General features: G+C 28.1%; 2 protein-coding genes across 2 annotated transcripts; one reads left to right on the top strand and one right to left on the bottom strand.

Moving 5' to 3' along the window:
* The first annotated feature begins 517 nt into the window (after positions 1 to 517).
* LOC113385363 lies at positions 518 to 2641 on the top strand. The gene is made up of 3 exons (XM_026623210.1): positions 518 to 639; positions 784 to 1010; positions 1247 to 2641. The coding sequence occupies exons 2-3, from the start codon at positions 799 to 801 to the stop codon at positions 2535 to 2537; spliced, it is 1503 nt and encodes a 500-aa protein (XP_026478995.1). The 5' UTR covers positions 518 to 639; positions 784 to 798; the 3' UTR covers positions 2538 to 2641.
* Positions 2642 to 2652: 11 nt separating this feature from the next.
* On the bottom strand, positions 2653 to 6562 carry LOC113385651. Its single transcript, XM_026623498.1, has 6 exons — positions 6481 to 6562; positions 6240 to 6373; positions 5646 to 5804; positions 5009 to 5082; positions 4040 to 4248; positions 2653 to 2663 (listed from the first exon to the last, which is right to left on the bottom strand). Exons 1-6 carry the CDS (start codon positions 6539 to 6541, stop codon positions 2653 to 2655), a joined length of 648 nt encoding a protein of 215 aa, XP_026479283.1. The 5' UTR covers positions 6542 to 6562.
* Positions 6563 to 23172: the final 16610 nt, after the last annotated feature.

Here is a 23172-nt window from a genome sequence, read left to right as displayed (position 1 = left end):
CAAAAAATATTCATTCCGGTCTCTTATTTTTATTGGTGGATCTTTTGGTATGTTTTAACAAATATTTCTTGCATACTGGGAGTAGAAAAGTTATAAGCCTATCGCCTTTGATAGGTTTTAATTTTTTTTGGTTCTGTAATGCTTGCGAAATATGTCATTTTGTTCGAAGTTGAGCAAAAAAGAATAAATAATCAAAATTCCTCCAAACACTTGCTTATTGCAATGAAATTGATCGAAATCAAACTAGACCGGCATAAGTTAATTGAAATAGTTACGAATATCAATAACTAGGTACGATTTGACTGACACGTTTGAACTGATTACTGCGACAAGACTGTGACAATGACGCTCAACATCTGACAGGATTGTGGTTATGGTTTCATTCTTCAAACGTTAATAAAACTAACGAATTATTAAATAAGTCCACTGTGTCATTTTGTTCCTACACACACACACACATATATATATATATATATATATATATATATATATATTACCATAATTTTTTCGCATTTTAGCCAGGAGCAAAAAATCCTCCAAGCGTCTGATTCTGAACGGTTGTGCGAAAGAAAACTTTTCAGTGACATAATTCTTGGACTTCAAAAGGAAAACACGGCGTTAAAAGATGAAACTTTGAAGGTATTCTTTACGATATTTTATAAATAAAGTTTTAATTTTTATCTACTTTGAATAGATTTGCTCTTTGAGTGATTAGCTTGTTTTCAGTTACATATTAAATGTTATAATTTTTTACTAGAGTTGTATGAAATATTTCTGTTTCAGCATCGCACATCAATAATGAAATTAAAATGTAAATTAGCAAAGACAAAATCAGTTCATGAAAATAAGCGGCCATTTTATACAAGTCAATTATGTTTACCCGTGACTCAACTTATTCGACCGAGCAGTTTGTCACCAATTATAAGTTCCGACAAGGAACATATACCCAGCTCCAATTCATCAAGTAAATCTGATATTACTTCTGTGAAAAATGCAAGTTCTTCAATGAGGTAACTGATTATTTTATTTTAAATATTTTTATTATATCATTGCAGTCATCTGCAAGAAAGCGTTCGGTAATTCTGTTTGCTTTGGATCTAAACTGTGCCTTATTACGACTTTAGCGTCTTACCTCGCATTACAAAAATTTGCTTATTTCATTTTATCGTGTGTGTTTTTTTGCGAGTATTAATGTTTTGTTGAAGTATGCTTCACCAGTGTTCTTCATGTTTATTTTTGTTTAAAGAATTCAGATCGTTGGTGCAGAAAATACGGAAAACATTAAAAGAAAGCGCTCAAGTCTTAAAAATGATGATAGTGAGTTATCAACGAAAACTAAGGAAGTACACATCCATGCATCATCCCCAGTCGCAGATTTAACTAGAGATATTAATAAATACGAATTAAAGGAAAATAATGAATCAAAATTTACAATAGACATTGCAAAAAAATCAGAAACGCTTGATTTTTCCAAGAAACATAAAAAACAAAGAAATGACTTATATTCAGAAACCAAAAAAGTTAGCGTTTCAGACGGGAGTGATGAAAAATCTAACAACCAAGTCCAAAATAATTTAAGGCGCTTTGAGCAGAAGAAATTAAATGTAAAAAACAGTTTTCATAAGATTGAATATAATGAACAAACAAAGTCTGAAATTCAGCAAACAGTATCAGTTCAAATACAGGAGTCATCAGAAACATTTGGCGATCACGTCAGTGAAGTAAAACATGAACAACAATCCATAAAGTATAATAGCGTCCATAACGAAATGAATAAAAATCCACTATTAGATAAGGTAAAGCCGGGAAAAATAATGCAAATACCAAATGTGCTTATAGATGTTGATACATCAGATATGTATGAAGGAACTTTTAAAGATATTGCTAAAAAGATGAAACCTCTGGAAGATTGCGTCTTATATAGTAAACGCGTTCCTAATATTTACTACGCTGAACCAACGTCTTTTGAATCTGCTCCTCAAGGAGATATTCCAAAGTTTTGTACAAATTGTAAAATATCTGTCGAAAAAGAAAAATTCTGCAGCAATCATGTTCATGAGTGCTCTTATTTTAGTCGTAATAATATTTCCAGTCCAAGACCTTGCAGAAATGTTAGAGATGAAAGATCTGATGTTTCAGTAATTTCTAGTGTTAATTCTTCAAATTCACAACGTAGTAAAAGGAACAGGCGAAATTCAGGGAAGATCAACAACATCAACATTGAAGACATGGATGAGAATGAGTTATTTAAAAAAGTGTGTAAAAGTTTAGGTGTGCCTTTAACGCCCATTAGTTCAGATGCTGAACGTGGATTTACGAATAGATTTTTTGGCAGTAAAGAAAAGGCAAAGCAAGTTAATACATTTTCTTTGGGCAGTTCACCCAAACAAAATGGTAGTAGTGACAAAGGACTTGAACTGACAAATACTAATTTAGATGAATCTGCACTATCGACGTTGAGTGATAGTTCTAGAGATTGCGCCACGCCTGATTCTTTGATTCTAAATTCTAGCAGCTCTTCTAAATCAAAATTATAAGGTTTGCAGCAATATTTTTGAAAATTTTTAAGATGTGTTGTAAATGTTGAATCAAACAAAAAAGTAATGTGAAATTAAAAGAGAACGTGTAAAAATATATATCTTAAAGCATCTATTAAAACATACCTAATAAAAATTAAATGAACTTTTAATTTACATACATAAGCACCTCATTAATATAATCTTTCTTTTGTCGTCGTCGATTTTTTGTTATAAGTTATTATATTATTATTAAACTGGTTCAGTCATATATTAGGTATTTTGAATTTATAATGTGTTTAAAAACATTATCATTAAACAAACAGCGTTTTAGGTGTGAATTTTTTTACTGTCTCCGAATTTCATGAAATTTTGGAATCAGGTTCATCTTACCCTCAAGTTCAAAAGTGAAAACAATTCACTTGACACAACATGACACCCCTTCTCAATTGTGTAATTACATTTTTCCAAAATAACGTCGGAAATCGATAGAAGAACTAATTATAAGAAAAAAATATCAAAAAAACTAATACTTTTCAAGTTACTGACCACTAAAGATTCATATATTTTTGGCGTTTTCCTTCGTTTTTTTTTGCAAATATCTCCTAAAATATACATTTTAACGAAAATCATGTAATGAACAAAATAATGTCAATAAAAATTTTAATAAATCGGTATCACACGAAGTGTTCTAGGAAAAATATTAAGCAAGATTTGAAAGAGCAAAGTCGTTTTTTATTTCGTTCAAGATTTAATTGCTGTATTTAAAGCCATCTAGTGTTGAGGTTTTACATTTTCTTATACCCTTATATACAGTTATACCCTTTTTTCCTCTCCGTTTACTGCACTAATACTAGAATCACTTTAAGGATTTTAGATCAAGCTAGACTTACGGTGTGAAAGCAAAAGATTCAGTTTTAAATTTTTATTTTAAGAAAAGTTTATCAAATTTAGAGTTTTTGTAAGCATACTGGAGAATAACATGCTTGAATAAAATTATAAAGCAAACGGCGAGACCTAAAAAATTAAGCGAACTGGCTGGATCAGGCTTTCAGGATAGTTTGTAACTTCTTGCAGAATTTGAAATTGTTTTTCCATGTGAAATCCTTACGAGTTCTTCAGTATAAAATTAAATAAATTATACTGATGATAGATATATACATAAATTTATATTTTTAAATGCATTGGATCCTTTGTTAGGAACTGTTTAATATTTTTTTGTTAAGCTAAATATACTTAAGTAGATAAACTCATAAATTGTAATAGATTGATATTATATTATTTAATAAGTAAACGTTGAACTATATAAAAAATATGAAAACTATACTAATAGTTATGAAATAATAACATATTTTAAATGTGATATTTTTGTATATACGTGTTTAGTAAACAAGTTGCACCAGTCTCAAAACAAATATGTTTTAATTAAATAATTTTTATTTAACATATAAATAAATAACTGTTGTTACAAAGCATTTTAAAAAATATTAAATTTATATATATACATTGTTAAAATATCGAACTGTTTTCATAAAAATCTCTATCATTTGAGACCCTTGGATAGACGAATTGTAAAGGTGGATCTGATTGGAATCCATTATTTACTTGTCCATTATCCTGGACAGGCGTTTTACTTCTTTTGGGTGTGTGAATTTTGTATCTTCTCATTAACTCTTGGAGTGAAGCCCATCCAGATGTAGGGGGATTAGTTTTTGGAAGTCCTTTCGGTTTGCTATGAGAATAGGAAATATATGATAATGAACTAAACTTATACTAGTTTCACAGAGAAATCGATCTTATTGAAATTGATCAAATTCATCTGAAATAATTCTACAAAATTATCAGTAATAGAATTCAGCCGAATACTGTCACCACAATTATCATAGCGCATTATTATTATCTAAACAACCTATTGAAAAGTAAATGAAATAGGAGCAGGTATTCTTTTTTCCTAATTTACATTTTGTTATAAAACATTTAATTTATAAAAAAATAAGAAATGATATCTGTAACAAATAAGTTATTTGCTTTTATTTGAATTTTCTTATATATGAATTTTCTTATATATGAATTTGGGCATGAGGTAGATAAATTTTCAAATTTTCAATAACTATATTCATTTTTTCGGTGGTGTTGTTATTTGGCAGTAATTTGCAAGTCGTCATTAAAATTGTTAAATGTTAAATGTTTTATATATGTAATTGTGTTAAATTAGTTAATTTAACACAATTACATATATAATACCATGTTTCAAAGAGATCGTCTGAGTAATTCTGTATTTAATATTCAGAATTCTGAATATTCTCATTAGAGCATATAGTTGTTTGATATTAAACTATATGCTCATTAGAATATTGACTGTTACTTAATTCAACTGATTGGATATTAATATTTTAGTTGTAAAGATTTTTGCTGTTTAATATTAAAGTAATAATATCTTCATAATATTTTTTTAAAATTAGTAATTAGTAAGTTTGAATCAAAATATTTACCTTTCTCCGAAATCACCTCCGCCAATCGAAATGTTATCATATAACCAAGTGTTGCCTTGCATGTGCTGTTTTGGCTATGAAATACAATAATTGTTTCAAAAATATTATCTGAGGAAATTGTAAATTTCAAATCGGTAATTTGTTTCAAAATAATTAAGCATTGGCTGACTTAACTCAAATCAAATTCATCAAAAATCAAATTTATTTATCCAAAATAATTTATTCAATATTGCATGGAAATATTTTAGAATGTTGTCATTAGTACTTCAGATTGTAGGTAAATCATGATGGCATTTTTTTTTTTATTATGAATTTAATGATATTTGTTTGCGTATTGATAGTATCGTTTTTAATTCTGGAAAACAACAAGCAGCTTTTTAGTTATGCATTTTATTAAGAAAATGTAAAATTCCATTAAATTGTGTAAAAAATTGACAGTTGTGACCGGGATATATACCGTAACCAGAACTGGTCAAGGCTTATTTGGACCTAGAAGATACACATCGTTCTCATCAAGAACGATGATGCAAATCTCCAAATCGATCGATTTATCAAAATGTGTAGAAAAATTGAATTGCCGGTGAACTATTTTATTAACCTATACTTAATTGAAAAAAATGCTATGCATTGTTCTTACCATTTTGGTTTTCTCTGAAAGTACAGTAATTGTCGTGATATATGCTATCAAACATGCATTTATAAACCATAAAACAAATCCTCTCATTGCCATTGCCATCATAAGCCCAGCAGCCGTTTGCATTGCCAGAGGCTTACCGCCTAATATTGAGTTTAACACCTGAAAATAGGGTAAATTTGTAACATCTTCTTCTAAATCAGTTTAGGATATAATAGGATATAGTATAATAGGACAATTAGGAATTTAATATAATTTTTGGAATTTTCAAAATTGAATTTTATGTGGGATTGTGAGAAGGCCTTCAGTAGTGTTATTGTGATTCACAATTTGTGAACAGATTTTTTCGTAACCACACTGAACTTTTTAAGAGCACAATCTTATAAAAACTTTTAGGGAAAGGTCGCTGAATTGAAAAGTTTGACTAAACACTTACTAGATTTTAATGCATTTACTAATTTTAGATATTCCAAGAAAATCATAAAAGCAATATTTTTTGCTATACTTCAAGCAAACATTGAAATTACTGTTTACCTACCTATTTCCATCAAGATGATGAATTAATCAGGATCAGATAAAAATCTTCTATTTACTTACCTGAAAATCGTGAATGTGCTGATAATCTAAACCAAAGAATATGGCCAAGATGAAATCCATTATGCAAACAATACTCGTTATAACCAACCAGGCTATGACAATCAATTTACTTGATCTCTTAAAGCGAGTTTTGCCTGTAAATTTTTTGACATTATATTTATAAATGAGTTATAGAAGACAATGATTAAATATAAAGCGATATAGGTATCAATAACTCATCAGACTTACTCAAAATACTTACTCATTGCAAGAAACAATGAAGAGATAAACCAGAAAAAGCTAACAAAGAGATACAACCACATCCAAATATAAACATCTTCAGAAGTGCTCAGTTTTCTATTTTTGGCATTTGTGTTGGATCAAGAATTGCCACACATTCCTTTTCTGAAACATATCATGATAGGAAAATCAAAAAACTACTCAAATTTTTTAGTAAAAATACATTTATTAATAAAAATTGTTTCATTACGAAGTATTAACTATTAAATATTAAATTAATCTTTTTCTCAAGGCATTTGCAAATTTATATTTCCATTTAATGATTACTACAAATTTCTTTCCAACGCTGATGTTTCTTTGAAGTTTTTCTCTTAAAAAGGCTAAAATACCCAAGTAAAATATCGTAAAAAAACTAAGATATAAACAAACAATGCTATCAAGTTTTGTATCAGCGGAAATTGTGAGAGAATTGTTGAACAACAAGTCAACAAGTATTTGGAGTATATAGATACAAAATTTACGCTATATTTTGTACTAATAAAAGCAAGGCGATCGTGGGGTTGAAACAATTTAAAAATCAGTTAATAAATAATACTAGAAAAATCTACAATCCTTTAAATGCTTAAAAAATCCTATAATACCAGATTTTTCTGTAAGGTAATTCCGTGGAACTGATGGCCAAAACTCAGAATCGTTTGGAGCGCCATGGTTGATTTTTTGAGCATAAAAGAGGTTGCACATTTTCTTATAATGTATGAACATTATTATTAAGAAGCTTTAGTTCTAATAATTCCTAGTGAATTAAGAGTATTAGTGAATTTGATTTTAGTTATTGTTACCTCTAAAATATTGATGATAAAGTATCGTTGACAATGCATCTTTATCAATCGATGTTGCCGGAACCAGACAGCTGTGCGCTATCAGCCCGGTTATTGACAGTGCCATCCATATTAGAGATTGGGGCTGAAAATAATATTATAATTGATCAACGACTTATAAAGAATTTATTGATGATATTTTTTTCTATTCTCTAATATTTTCTGTAATAATATGAATATTCACGATGTCCCAGAACTCAATTGATCCCATGTAGTTTGAAAATTATAAGGTTTTAAGACAGCCTAGACCACCCTAGAGCAACCTTTTTATCCCACTGGCCAATTTAAATTATAAATTTTTAAGGCGGGCCGCACGTAATTTATATATGTATATATATATATATATATATATATATACTAGGTGACCAGACAGACGTTATTTTGTACCCATGTCTACAATTTTTTAATATAATATACTAACATTTACCGTTTACCTAAAAATAATGATTATTGTTTTTTATTACTCTTCACGCCAAAATGCATATACATTTATAATATGAGCGATGTTGAATGTAGAATATTGTGGAAAGATTAGTAAAAGATGCAAAGAAATTATATATTAAAAAAAATACTTCAAAATTTAATATCCGAATCTTGTGTTGGCGCCTCCTAAGCGTGCGCTCGTATTTTTCGTATGCATCGCATTAAAGGCCCCTGATTAATACTTAATTTCTGATTTTAAGTGAATTAATTTGTCATAACCTGTTCATATGTGTATCATTCAATCTGCTATACATATAGTGTATTTTATATTATTTTAATTTCTGGCACATCTCAGCTGCTTTTTGGCAATTATAATGTAAACGTTTCATTTTTTTATTTATGATTATAAATTTATTATACATACTCTAATATTGTCTAGGTTCATAAGTAAATTGAAATTTGTGGCAGATGATAGTTTTTGTTTTCAACTTAAACAATGACATATCGTTTTTTACATTTTTTCCATTTATTTCTACATATACATCCCAGCACTTTACAATCACATACATCCTAGAAAATTTCTTTAATAAACTTCAGAAAGTTTAGAAATTTATCCGAATAATCGTTTAGAAGGAGTATTCAGTGAGTGCTTGTAATTTAATATGAACTTCAAATAATAGCAATAAAGCTCAAATTGATTCTACGTTTTAGTTAGAAAACGTTTGTATGTGAAAAAGAAAAGGGCTGTTTTTAGGGCTTTTCTGGCAACTATTCGATTTTTTTTCGCCGTGAGAACCATCCTTGGACATCAACGAACATTTTAAAAAAATAATTGGCCAAATTGGTTCAGGCGTTGTGGGGTTATGCGCTTACCAACACATTTTGCGATTCATTTTTTATATAAGATATACTAGCTGACCACAGCCACATGGAATATTTCTGGAACATTATTATCTAGTATGAAAATAACTAACTAATTCTGAATATATAAAAATGTGGTATTTAAATGAAAGGGGCAGCTTACACAAATTACTTTGATAATTCACCCACTGTAACGCTAAAATAATAACATTCATTTTTGAATTACGTTATGTGTTAATTAGAGAATCGGAACTCTGAAAAAAATCCAGTTTTCTCTCAAAAACATAAAAACAATTTTTTTTTTTGAATAAAATTGAAGCTTTTTCATAAACTTAAAAATCTGACAAAATTAGCCTTTACAGTCGTGTTTGATAAAATATCTAGAAAAATAATTTGGTTGAGAAATGCTTGGCGGGCCGCGGGTTGCTCATCCTTGGCCTAGACCCGAGCTTTGGTCAAACTGTAACCATTTTTTGGTTATGGTTACGAAACTTGGCAATTCTATTTGATAATTTATTTTAAATTTAATGTATTAAAGAAAAACTTTATATATGACTCACATGGCTCTATATTAAAACTTTTTTTTATCGACAGTCAGTCTTATAGGTTTTGTTCCTGATAGGCCAAGCTTTATTGCAAATACATCGTTTGTGTCGCACATCTGTGATTGACGTTGCCTTTTACCAAATTGTGTATGTCAGACATATACGTTTAACGAGGCTCGTGTAGAAATTCTTAGCACACACATGACTTACATGGCGATTAACGTATTAAACGATAAATTTCAAATTTTCAAAGTTTGTCGACTTGTACAATACTTGTTAATTTCATACTAAAGATTTCAAAACAAATGTTTTTCGTTTGTATTCAGGTATATGACATTCAATATGAGCTTTTTAATCGTCATTGGAGGCACGCGTAATATGTGTAATGACTTTTACATTCTCAATATTTATATTTATATTATTATTATTATATTTTTGCATACTTGTGCGTGATCTGTAATGAAAGCGAAAACAAGGCAATTGCAATTTGCAATACGTTGAATTTACGACATTATAAAAAACCATGACGCATTTGAAAAGCAGTCGGATTGCAACGGTAATTATACTTATGGTTTACGAATCGTTTGGAAATTTCATATTCAGATAAAATTATCGTTTGCAATTAGTGATAACTGTCTAGCAATTAACCATAACATGCTAGAATCTTTCAGCAAACTAAATGTAAATATTATCAAGTTTTGTAGCCAAAAAAACTAACTTATAATTTAAGAAAAATTTCTTATTTCTTACCAACTACATCCAATTTCTCTATATAATGATTTTATAAAACATGAAAAATGGCAGTGTTCCATAAATGCTGAAATGTTCGATGACACTTGTTAAATGCTTGTTATCGTATTTTTAACTTTCTTATTTTAGGAGAGCTTAAGAATTTTGCTAGAAAATCCGATTTGTTAATTTTATATTCTCTAAACGTTTTAATTCAGGCTAAATAGTTTGACACCAAATTTGGAAAAAGTATGTGCGTGTGATAAAAGACTAAACTTTCGACCTTGTTTTCTCAAAAACAGCTGCACCGATTTTAAAAATTTAAAGTCCATTGATGAAACTCGAACTTCCCGAAGTTTATGTTTTCATAAAAAAAGCCTATTTGCTAAATTTATGTTTTCTCGATGTTTCAAGCCATTCTGAATCGAATGAAACTAAATTGGGATAAAGTATGTGTGTGTGTGTGTGAACAATTTTTTTTGGTTCTTAATCGACGTTTGCTCAAAAACGGTTAGACCGATTTCAAAAATTTAAAAGCCATTCGATGTATCTCGATAAGGACTAGCATTTATCAATTTTGCGCGACGATCAGCCAAGCCGTTTCTTTGTAAATAGCAGAAAAGTGAAAAATTTTCGTCCACGTTTTAGCCCGCAAGTGTGAATCGATTTTGAAAATTCAAAAATTGTTCGAAACATATTGGTTGGGAATCGTGCTGACTAGTTTTTTGTTAAAAATTTTTTTTTTCGACGATTTTTATGAATTTTTTTTGACGGTATATATACCATAGTCTTTTAGATTATACTAAAATATTACGGCTCTATAACAAGTCATTTAATTTTAAAAATTCGTCAAAGTTTGCACAAATTACAACGATCGGCTGAGCCGTTTCTTTGTAAATAGCAGAAAAGTGAAAAAAATTTTGTCTACGTTTTAGCTCTGAATCGATTTAAAAAAATCAAAAACTGTTTGAAAGATATTGGTTGAAAATGATACTGATTAGTTTTAGATAAAAATCTACCGGGTCGTATTCTTGATAAATTTATTTTTGAAATAAAAAGTTGAAAATTTTATCTAAGTATCTAAATTTCAATTTCGATTAATTGAGTCAATTCTTACTCATTTCGGGAAGTTCATGCAACTTGCCTTAAGGCTAAATGAGACTTTCAACTAGTTAATTAATTAAATGAAAAAGGTACATAAAACTAACATTTAGTACGCATCATTGACAAAATTTTTGAACCTTTTTATTTAGCATATTTCACTTTTTTGTGCATTGCAGCATTCTTTTGGATTTCATTTGGATAAAGGTTTTTCAAAATAATTTATATATATATATATATATATATATATTTATATGTATTTGAAATCAACTAAATTTAATACCCCAGTTTAAGTACTGTTGCAGTAATAATTTATCAACTATACGATTATCAGATAACAATTAAAAGACATTAAGAATTAAGTTATCAGTAATTGTAAATAGATTAGAAATACTTATGGATAAAATTAAATCAATAGAATTTTTAAAACATTCTGTCATAATTATGTTCTCAGAAATGAATTGATTGATATATAATTTGATAATTATACTCACGATCGAAATATATGCGGCTGCTTTTATAACATTATCCTTTGATGATGATCTGGACATTTCTGTTCCTGATTTTCCACGTGTAGTAAACATTATTGTTATCAAATATCAGTATTTGGTTGCACAAATTCAATTTTAGTTATATTAATTTAAAATCATGTCTTTAAATAATTTGATCTTAGTTTCTGATAAGTAAAAAATTAATTTTTTTTTAATTTAATTATTTTTGTGCAGCCAACATTGCTCAATTGAAGTGCACGATGATAACTTGTAAAAGAATAATTACTACAAAAGATGTTAACCTATTTAATAAAAATTATTCTTTATACTATTATTTTTATATTTTATCATGTTATATCTGTATGCTATGAAATATTACAATATGCACAAATAATTCGAATTCAGTGCGTTTTTAAAGAAAGGATACCGTTCAGATATTTAGACTTGTACAATATAAATAGAAGGTAATTGCGAGTTGTAAATTGCTTTAAAAAAATTGTCTTTAAAATTTAAGTTATGAATTCTTTTACTGTTTATTAATTATGCATTCCAAACGTTCAGTCGAATAGAACGTATACAGAAGACTATTTTTTTATTTAATGAGAGTGCAGAAAGTACCAATTCAATTAGTAAGATCAATAGGACACACCTTGATAATAATAAATAATTATCTTAACATATATAAAATTGGTGATATTTACAATTAATTAGAGTTAACGAAACTGTCCTTTTATTATATTACAAAAATATAACTTCAATTGATAGCAATATCACCTCAACGTCAATTTATGTTAGATAATTAATTTAACGTACGAGGTTGGCCTGTGATTAATAATATTGTTAGATTAGAAATTTATAACATATTTTCACATTTTGCTCAATATTTAAGTAAGATTCACCAGAAATCACTCTTTTAATAACAGGATATTATAGTGCACTGAACAAAATTATTAATCCAAATAAGAAAATTAACTTTAAGAAACATTAAGCTTTTATTACACATTAACTTTTTATTAATTTATTGTTAAAGAGATTTTTAGAGAATCTTTGCTCATTACAATGTTTCACCTCATACTGTCGTTCCCTATTACTTGTTACATGACGAACAACTAAAATTTCCGATATTGTACTATAAAATATGATGTTATAAAACATTATCTATATTTGATGACTTATCGCAATAATATTTCGTTATTCTAGTGTTTTATCTTGTATTACGAATTTGTGCAGGCACGCATTTAATTGCATTTTCAGATTTCAGATGAATTTAAGATTTTAATCATAGTCAATATTTGGATTTGCTTTGATATCCCTATATCAATATTTGGTGGTTAGTGCTTCAACATTCATACATAAGATATGTATTATATCTATAATATAAAAATGAATCGTAAAATGTGTTGGCCAATTCTTTTTTTAAAATGTTCGTTGAAGTCCAAGAATGGTTTTTACGGCGAGAAAAAATTGAATAATTGCCGGGAAAACTCTAAAAACAGCCCTTTTCTTTTTCACATACAAACGTTTTCTAACTAAAACGTAGAATCAATTAGAGCTTTATTGCTATTATATAAAGTTTATATTAAATTGCAAGCATTCATTGTATACTCTTCCTAAACGATTATTCGGATTTTGATAAATCTTTCTGAAGTTTGTTAAGGAAATTTTCTAGGATGTATGTGATTATAAAGTATTGGGATGTATGTGCAATATTGTAGAAATAAATAGAAAAATTGCAAAAAACATGTCATAGTTTGCATTGAAAACAAATGAAAACTATCATCTGCCAAAAATTTCAATTTACTTATGAAAAATGAAGTGTCTACATTATTATTGCCATTATTATTGCGATAAGATACAGTATATGTATGGCAGATTGAATGAGCGCATGCCTTAGGGGTGCGCACACAAGATTCGGATATTAAATTTTCAATATAGTTTTTTTTTCAATATATAATTTCTTTGCATCTTTTGCTAATCTTTCCACATTATTTTTAAAATTCGTAAAAATTTCACTTTATAACAACAAATGGGAAAGTAAAGTAGAATACATACAATTTTGGACTTTTTAAATAATACAAAATTAAATTAATTTAATATAATATGAAGTACAGTTGTTATGTTATGGTTATGGTGATGTTATACCTTTTAAAAGACTTCAATTTTCAATATAGTGTGGGAATTGAGACTCAACATTATATTAATAGCAGTTCTACATTTAACATCGCTCATATAGTAAATGTATATGCATTTTAGCGTGATGAGTAACTTAAAAAACAATAATTATTATTTTTAGGTAAACGGTAAATATTAGTATAATATATTAAAAAATTGTAGACATGGGTATAGGACAACGTCTGTCGGGTCATCTAGTAGCGAATAAAAAGAGATGCAAGTTTATTTACCCTAGTATGCCTTATTGATTTTGGAAATCATGTTCATCAACACAACTAATTCAAAATACGTATTTAATCAGGGATCGATATTGGCTAATACACTAGCCGAATCATAATTTACTTAATTAAATATTATTGTATAAATTCTAAACGCAATTATTGTAAAGCACGGCTTGTCTTAATTATCTATTTTACAGAAGTTGATCTTACTAAAATATTTTTTTGCATAATGGTTTCTTTTGAATTTTCTAGTAAATTTTACAAAAAATGTGAGTTAGTAAATGAAACCAATATAGTTTAATTCAATTCGTTACATTGATTTTACAAAGTTACATTTTAAGAGTACAAACAATTCGATTGATGATTTTCATTGAATCTTTTGCCATGATTTCTCATTTTACATAGAAAAATTTGGTATTGATTAAATTGAGTTTAATTCAAAATTATCAATACCCTTTTTTATAAAAAAAGTAATTATATTATATAAGTAATTATTAGCGTATTTATAATTGTTTAATTCGCTACTGTACCTAAAATATTATGTTTATCTGATATAATCTAATCACAGAAATATTTTCTACGCCTGTTATTACAATAATTTAGCGGAATACATGGTATACGAGTAATATGCACGCATATATATATATATATATGTATATATATATATATATATATATATATATATGTGTATATTCCAAGGTGCAGCGCGCTTTCAAGAGTTTTTTTTGAGAGTGCTTTTTTCATGTTTTCTGGGGAATTAATTATTATAATTATTTTTAATAAAATCAATGAACTTATGCCAGTGCTAGTGAATGAACCTATGTCAGGTATTTAAATTATTGATTATTATTTACTAATTTTTGTTCACTTTTGGACAAAATCACATACTTATATAATTAAGGTGGCCATACGTCGGGGTGAGTCTCGGATTTTCACCTTGTGTCCCGGGTTTTTCTAAAGGCAATATTTGTCCCGGATTTCGATTTTTTGTCCCCAGTCATCCCGGTTTTTCGAAAATTAAAATTAAAATTCATAAAAATAATTATGAAAACAAACGAACAAGTGTTATTTTTTTCAAATTAATTATCAAAAAAATTTAATAGAATTTTATACAAAGCTCATGTCAAAAACTCCATGTCATAATGTCTGTGCTTCTTCCACTAGTACTTTCTGCTCTTAATATTTTTATAAACTACGCATAATATTTACAAATTAATTATATTTCTGTCGCTAAAAAACAATTTACACATAAGTTGGTATATTTTTTGCATCATTCATGCGAGAATAGAAAGTAGATTTTACGTATAAACGTAATGAACAAATATATTTGCTTCTAGTTCGCATAATTAACTTCCCGTTAATGAAATAAAATCGATATTCTTATGTTTTATGATCCCCTGATCATTTTGCAATTATTTTTTAAAAAAAAAACATTGCTATGAGTGAACCGATTTGGATGATTCAAATTTGGCAATACCAAGGAAATAACAGTAGCTTTGATGACAAATTTTCACGTGAAGTTATAGATCTCTAATATAACCTCAAGTGAAAATCTCCCCTCGTTGGTATGGGTGCATTTATAATCATAAATATGTCAACAAATACTTCTAAATAGTTAATTAGTCACAACTGGATTGGACAACTACTGTGTTACCATATATTCAAGAAGCCATGTTATAGTCAGTATAACAAAGTAAGATTCAACAATTTTAGGTTAATGCAGATAATTTATAAAAAAATGGATAGTATATTGGGTTTCATACAAATATTTGGAATTCTCTAAATACCTAGAACTATATAACAAGTGAGTTTTGAGATCAGAATCTCTTATGATTCACTTTTAGCAAGCATCTTAACTATTTAAGCGACTCTTATGTTTTTTTTCGTCGAAGAATTCAAAAAATCTAGTTTTGCCATAACAACAAATAAACAATTTTAAATATCAGAATAGATCTTTTGATATCATAAATTTTTATAATTATGTAACTTAGATGGAGTTTGGGATATTAACTAATTTACAGAGTTTTCTATACTTTTATTTATTTTTCCGATTGGTCTGTTTTGTGGATTTAAGCGACATTCCATTACAATTTTGTCCAAATCAATTATTGACCTGCGATTTGTTTGAATCGAGTTCAAGAAAAATAATTTCTTAGAAGGAAGGGTTAATATTTGGGGGTCTGCAAGGGACATGATACATTACAATGAAGGATTCGGTTTTTTAATGCTTATTCTGTTAGAAAAGTATTAGAATATATTTGAATGATTTAGAATAGGGTTGAGCCTTAGGCGTTAACGAATGATTATTTATAACTTAGATACAAAATCATTTCAATATAAATTTACTTTATGAATTATCATTCGTATGTTTGATCCTATAGTAATATTTTATACATTGCTTACAGTAATCACGTTTCATTTTTTTATGAATATTAGTGTTTGATAATCGTTTGTATGGGATATTTCAGCAATATGCCTAAAGGCACAATGATATACACACTAGTTTAGCTATTAATTAATTAGGCAGTATTTGACAATGTAGCTAAATGCTAATAATAATTGCATTGTTAACTTGTACAATAAGTTGTCCTGAAACGATCGTATTAATGAATATGCCATAATCTTCACTATTTTTATTCATAACTATATATTTTTATTATTTTCACTTACATTTATGCTATCAAATTACAAGTACTTGTGCAACATAAATATTTTATTATATGTCTTAATTATTTTAATACTTAAAATGTAGTTACGTACAAATATTCAACAATATTTAACAACTATTAACAACTTAGGAAATTGTACTTTGATGTGTCCATAGCTAATTTTAAATTAGCTTTTTTATTTTTAAATTATTTTTTTTATTTTATCATACATTTTTTTTGCAAACTGAAACACCTAAATATGTAGATACATCATGGCAGCTACAAAACAAGAAATAAATTAAAAAATGGTCTTTAGCAACAATTACGGATCCAAATTATGAATGGAAAGGTCGTCTCCTAACTTGAATTTTTTATCTCTGAAAGGAAAAATATTATTATTAGTATAGCATGTGTTTTTAAAATATTTTTTTGCAAGAGAATCACAAGTATTTTGAATTTGTATAAACAAATTAATCTTTATAAATATTTTATTTATCATTGATGAACCAAGATTTGTGGAATTTTTTAAATATATTTCATAATCATAATAATAATATTGTCATCTACAGTTTATTTGTCAAAAGATTCAACAGTCAATTTACTCTTGTTATAATTGCTTTGCAATAAATTATTATTAATGATTGTATTTATAGAACTTGCGGTTGATACATTCATAGCCTTAGGTATACACATAAAGCATAGCAATAAAATTATGGGAAAGTTATAGAAATCTTGTTTAACAATATCACAACTACTGTAATCCGATTAAAATGAGAAATTATTGTTCTTTGATATAATTTCACTCTTTATTTAAAATTGTCAAAAAATTATGAAATATTAAAATACTAACGATTTGGAAAAAATATTGATACCTGATGTTTAAAAACACCTCCATATATTTTTTCTGATAATTTTGTCTTATTTTAATCATTTTCTAAATAAGGACTTTTATGAGTAAATTTTATGAGTAAAAGGGTTTTTAAAACTGATATTATCCTAGAACGGTGTATTAATTAAAATTAATAAATGACAATTCAATAATTTTAATTTGAGAACAAAGTAACCATATTTTCATGTTATAATTAGTTTCTTGATTTCAAAATTAGATTTCAGTATAGTTTCAGTAATTGCTAACAAACTTTAATTTAATTAATAGATTCGCGGACAGTAAAAGTTTCAGCAAAGTACAAATGGAGAGTCATTATTTTTAAATTGGTGTGATCCGAAATTTGATTAAACACCGTTTATGAGAGTAGTCAGACGAATATGATAAATATTTTAATCTTATTTAGTCTTATATCACGGATGTTGTAGCATCCACGTTAAGTATTACGTTTCTATTTTACGCAATTTGCTTGCTCAAGCTAATTAGTGACTACGGGAAAATATATGATGAAGAATCAATTAGTCATTACTTTGACAGGTATAATAATTACAAAAATTATAATTATATTAAATTAAATTCAAAATAATTGACTTTCAAATTAAATTTGAATGCTTCAGCATCCACGTTATTCTGCATCACAATTAAAATAAATGCTTACAAACGTTTCCAAACGTGTTAAATTATCCTTTCTTCTTTAATTAAATACTAACCGTTTGGTTTTTGAACTCCTACTCCATTTTTTATAATCATTCCAGTCTAAATCTTGAAATTCATCTTCATCAAAATGTTCGTTGTGATGGTTTACTTGTTTTCCACCATGAACATGGACCTTAAAATAAAATTATAATAGCATTTACAATATTCTTAATAAATGGTATATTATAATGACGAAAATTCAAGTTTTGTAAGATTCATCAATCTTATATTTCTAGACTGCGCACATTCACAGCCTAAGGCACCAATATAAAATATGATTATTCTATTGCGGGAAAGTTAACTGGTTTAATATTATAATGCAATGTTAAAAATATAGCAGATTATATGGTTGAGTAACTATACATTTTCATTAGTTTTCTGATTGACAACATGTTAACATTATAGATTCAATCTCAATCTTGACGAATAAGCTTGACGAAAACCACAAAACTTTATTTTTAAAGGCTTCGTCATGAATAAATTAAATATATAAATATATTTACAAGGATTTTATCTGCTGTTTTCAGTATGACTTTACTCTAAGACGTTATGCGCATAATTCAGATAGCTTTTGTTACAACGTATTTCTACTTTAAAACTGAATTGCGCAAAAAAGATAAAACATTGGTTTTTCATACTATGTGAAAAAATTTTGTAATGTGATGTGGAGAAATCAAGCAGGTTAGCCATGTGAGAAAAACAATTGGACTTGTCATTTATATTTTTCATTCAGTAATATTTTATAATGAATAAAACTTATATATTTTTATACGATGGGAGTTTATACTTTCATAACATTACTACTCTCACATTGGTGATCCCGACGTGATCAGATGAAGACAAAGAAGGAGCATTTTTCGAGGATCTAAGAAATATAGATTTTGACGCAGCACCATAATCACTGGCCTTCAGAGAAGACTTATAAGGTACGTCCAGTCCTCGGTTCATCATAGTTAACGCACTTACTACCTGAACCGGACTTTCGTGGTTACCCATTTGGTATACCCAGACCTCAGTGTTTATTGCTGACACAAAAAATAATTTGAAGCCTAGACTTCATTGGAATGCAATTCAACCTCTCCTTGTCCGGTTAACTCAACAAATCGTCTTTCGATGCTACCTCCTATTGTCGGCGACAGAGACGAGGCAAAACAAAATGACATAAATTGTTTATTGGATCTCACAATTCTGGACTCTTATGTTAAAGAAACCAATGATCCTGATTTGGATAAAGAGCCAACTTCTTTCTCTGATTAGAACCCATAAATAACGCATAACATAAGATACGAATGCAACGCCTGCAGAAATGGAAACTGTATCCATAAAAAACGCATTCTAAACATTAAGTTTTTCTGATATAACTAATACCAATTAAATCGATGCTGAATCTTGGAAGTTCACCGACAGTGATTACGTTATTATCAGAAGAAAAAGACATGCTATGATTTTAATATCCCCGTCATTTAGGAAAAAACCTTAGAATCAACACGACGATAGTTTCTTCTGTGTGGTAAACATCAATGGAACAAATTCAGGCAATAGAAGCAAATGGTTATAAACCACAACCCTAATGGTAATACCTACACAACTACTATCTATGCTAATGATGAACAACTTAGAATCAACGTTAAAAGTGAAGGCACGAAGAATTTAAATTTAATATATTTGAAGCAATTGATTTGAATTCATAACCCGCACTCTTATTCAGAACAGTTTTTGAAAAATTTTGGAGATGTTAGCGAAAAGCAGGGCGAGAGTATCCACTAATACGTCAGGACTTTGGAGGAGCGATATCAAGGAAGGTAGGTCATTCACATGATGGCTGATAACTATTGGAGCTTATGACAATATCAGTCAGGTCTGATCCATGCCATTTTGAGGTCAAACTTGCATATTGGCATAACTAGAGCTGTTAGCAAATTTGTTTTGGTAAGTGGCTAGAACGACTGAACATGGATCAGGGGTCCCGGGTTCGATAGCCACTTCGAGCAGCCTGTTGTCAGGCAGCAGTGACAACGATTTTTATTTGGAATATAGATAACAATATGTTTCCAAGTGAAAACAGCCCTAATACGGCATTGCTGCAGCAATTAAATACATCACTATTACAGTAATTGTAATAATAAAAATTCAGCACATAGAGATGAGACAACTGTTTGGGTTGCCATCTATAATAAAAACAAACGTAGTTGGTAAGATATAATCACAACAGCTCATAGAACACATAAGTTCTGATCGCTGTTCAAATAAAATTAAAAAAAATTGTAAGTTCGTCATTGTAAGTTAAGGGGTTAATTACTTGTGTATGACGATTCGCCTATCAGTTTCTATTCTTTTAGGTGCTAGCAAAAAAGTGAAAATTTTATCAACTTAGCAAAAGAAGTGCTAAGCAAAAAAGTGAAAATTTTATCAACTTAGCAAAAGCAGTGCTTATAAAAAAGTGAAAATTTTATCAACGTTTTCGACAAAATTCCTGAACCCATTTTGACAGTACAAAAGATATCATTTAGAAATCGTGCTGGTTTGTATGATGATCGGGAAGTTCATGCAACTTGTTCACTAGATTATTATTTATGATTGATAAATTTTTTATTAATATGATGTAAATACATGCCTTGACTGGAACTGGTACTTTAACGGTGATGGGAATCGGAACTGGCACCTTGACTGTTTTGACGTGATGCCGATGGCGCGTTATCACGTGCGTATGAGACTTGACTGGCACGTGGATACGCACTCTTTCTCTGTAATTGACACATGCATTTAATTTATTACTTTATTTCTATTTAATTGATATATGTTTTCACGCTTCGAGATGTTTTTCATATGTTTTTATTGATGCTGTATCAGTAATATTAGTAGTTGGTCGTAAAATCTGAGTGCGTTAGGTTTAACATGTGTTTTATTTAATGCAACTATGCTAGTCAAAGAAATCAAATTGATATTCCATCCTAGATATATTCTTTGTGCTCGAAAAACATAACTCTCCTAAGGATTAAATTGTTAGCAAATTCTATACAAATCAATGACTAATCGTATAAGCTGTGTTATATTACACGATCATAAGCTTTTGAGATTAATAATACATTTATATTATTTTTATTAATGCTGATTCTTTCACTGTATATACTTATAATGAATTAGTTTAACAAGCCAAAATATTCACAGTATATAAAATATTCATAGGATACAGTAATTTATGATAATAATAAGATGTGCTAATTAGCAATTTTTCGATACGTTTTTCGATTTCTAATATTTTTATTATAAGTGATTATATTTTCGTAAGTTATTTTTGCTACCTATTTTGATGGTGTGACTAAAGCTGGATGATTACTACAATAATTACCACCAAGAACTCCTCATTATAATTTAGAAAACGTTAGAAACATATGTTTTTAGTTCACAAATATACGTTTTAGATCAAAGATAAAGTATTAAGTACAGCAACATCATAATTGTAGTAAAAATATAATGTTGTACTAAGGTTTTGGTGCTTTGAATTGATATATTCCTCAAATTCCCCCTCTTAATCTTCAATTTTCAGATAGTTTTTTTTAGAAAATTGAGAATTTATTAAGTAATAATGCTACAAGAAGAAAAATAACCACAAAAGAGTTGATTATTGCTATTCATTCTACTGTGCAATACTTGACCGCGATTTATATTCATTTTATTTCATCAGTTTATCTACGTTGGAATTATCTTTCTTTACATTTGGTTTTAGTACACTATAGTATAGTAACTATACTATAATGTATGTGTTATACTGTAATTGTACTAAACGAAATGTAGAACAAACAAACTAATAACTAGTGGTGTATGGCATTATGCCTTAAGGCAAATTGCTGGATCTTTAAGTATCGTAACGAAATGTTCGAGCAATATTAAAGTTTTCAAATAGATTATTATAAATATTGTAACATTGTCTAATATTTATAAGAGTTATATAAACTGAATAGCAAAATTGAAATTATTTGTTTAAAGTATATTAGAACTTCAGTCAGAATTAAAATTAAAGTCTGATTTATATTTGATATACATATTTTCGATTTTCGGCCCATTACTATAACTACCCTACGGGAAGTTAATAAGTATTAACTATGAAATCTGTCTTGAGTCCAAAAATAACAGAATAACACTTAACGTATTTCCATATAACTCTAAATTCTAACTAATTTGCTTTTTTATAAAATTATTTTTTATAAAATTTATTTAAAGTTTATTTGATTTATTGCAATGGAGATTCTAGAAGAATTTGAAAACTGTAGTAAGAAAACTATTGATAATAATAATGAATTTTTTTGCTTGAAGGCAAGTTCGTATCTTACATAATATTTTATAATGGAAAGAGTTATATTTCAAGACTTTTGAATAATACTTCATATTTCTTAGCTTAAAAGAAATAGTAGTTAATAATCAGAAACTAGATGTACAAAACTATGGTTTGATATTTTTAGCGCAGTTGATTTAGTTTTATGCTATTATGGAAACGTTAAGCTTTTATATTCCATATAAAAGATTAGAAATCGAAATTTCACGATAATGTAAATATATTTATAAGATTTATCATCCAATATAGCACGAAATGAAATCTATATGGCACTCAATATACAATAATTACTTTGGGTGATTACTTTCGTTGGAACGGATTTGAGTTGCAATATATAAAACTTGTTTTACTTATTTCGAACCAATAATTTTCTTAATTAGATAGATAAATAGAAACAAATTGTGTGTCTTTTTATGGATTCAAATATTATCACATTTTGAATTGACATTTATAAGCATTTTCGTTCAGTACTTATATTCAGAACGATTTTATTTATGCAAATAACTAATTGAGCCTTTACTGCTTTGAAAATCAGACGTGGACTTAGTACATATAAACATACATTTAATTTTTTTACTGTGAACTAACTAGGTACTGATACAGAATTATTTATTAAAATCATTATTAACTTCCCGTAGGGTAAGTTATTGTAATGGGCCGAAAATCGGAATTGAAAATTTTTACATTTCTCGACGTTTTGAAGGTTTTTGAACGTTTTGGCATACCTCAG

The sequence above is a fragment of the Ctenocephalides felis genome, unplaced genomic scaffold (assembly GCF_003426905.1).
Source record: "Ctenocephalides felis isolate EL2017-DRISC unplaced genomic scaffold, ASM342690v1 CF-g0.4_SCAFFOLD_03571, whole genome shotgun sequence".
In the NCBI taxonomy this organism is placed as follows: domain Eukaryota; kingdom Metazoa; phylum Arthropoda; class Insecta; order Siphonaptera; family Pulicidae; genus Ctenocephalides; species Ctenocephalides felis.
The sequence above is the reverse complement of the archived record's forward strand: the minus strand, read 5'-3'. Positions and strand labels throughout refer to the sequence as shown.

Excerpts from the sequence above, each read along its gene's own strand:
- LOC113385363 (XM_026623210.1), top strand. The coding sequence starts at position 799 with ATGAAATTAAAATGTAAATTAGCAAAGACAAAATCAGTTCATGAAAAT. Across the intron at positions 1,011-1,246 it reads AATGCAAGTTCTTCAATGAG|AATTCAGATCGTTGGTGCAG; the intron begins GTAACTGATTAT and ends TTTTGTTTAAAG.
- LOC113385651 (XM_026623498.1), bottom strand. The coding sequence starts at position 6,541 with ATGTGGTTGTATCTCTTTGTTAGCTTTTTCTGGTTTATCTCTTCATTG. Across the intron at positions 6,374-6,480 it reads TTCATTGTTTCTTGCAATGA|GCAAAACTCGCTTTAAGAGA; the intron begins GTAAGTATTTTG and ends AAAAATTTACAG. Across the intron at positions 5,083-5,645 it reads TTTCAGAGAAAACCAAAATG|CCAAAACAGCACATGCAAGG; the intron begins GTAAGAACAATG and ends TGTATTTCATAG.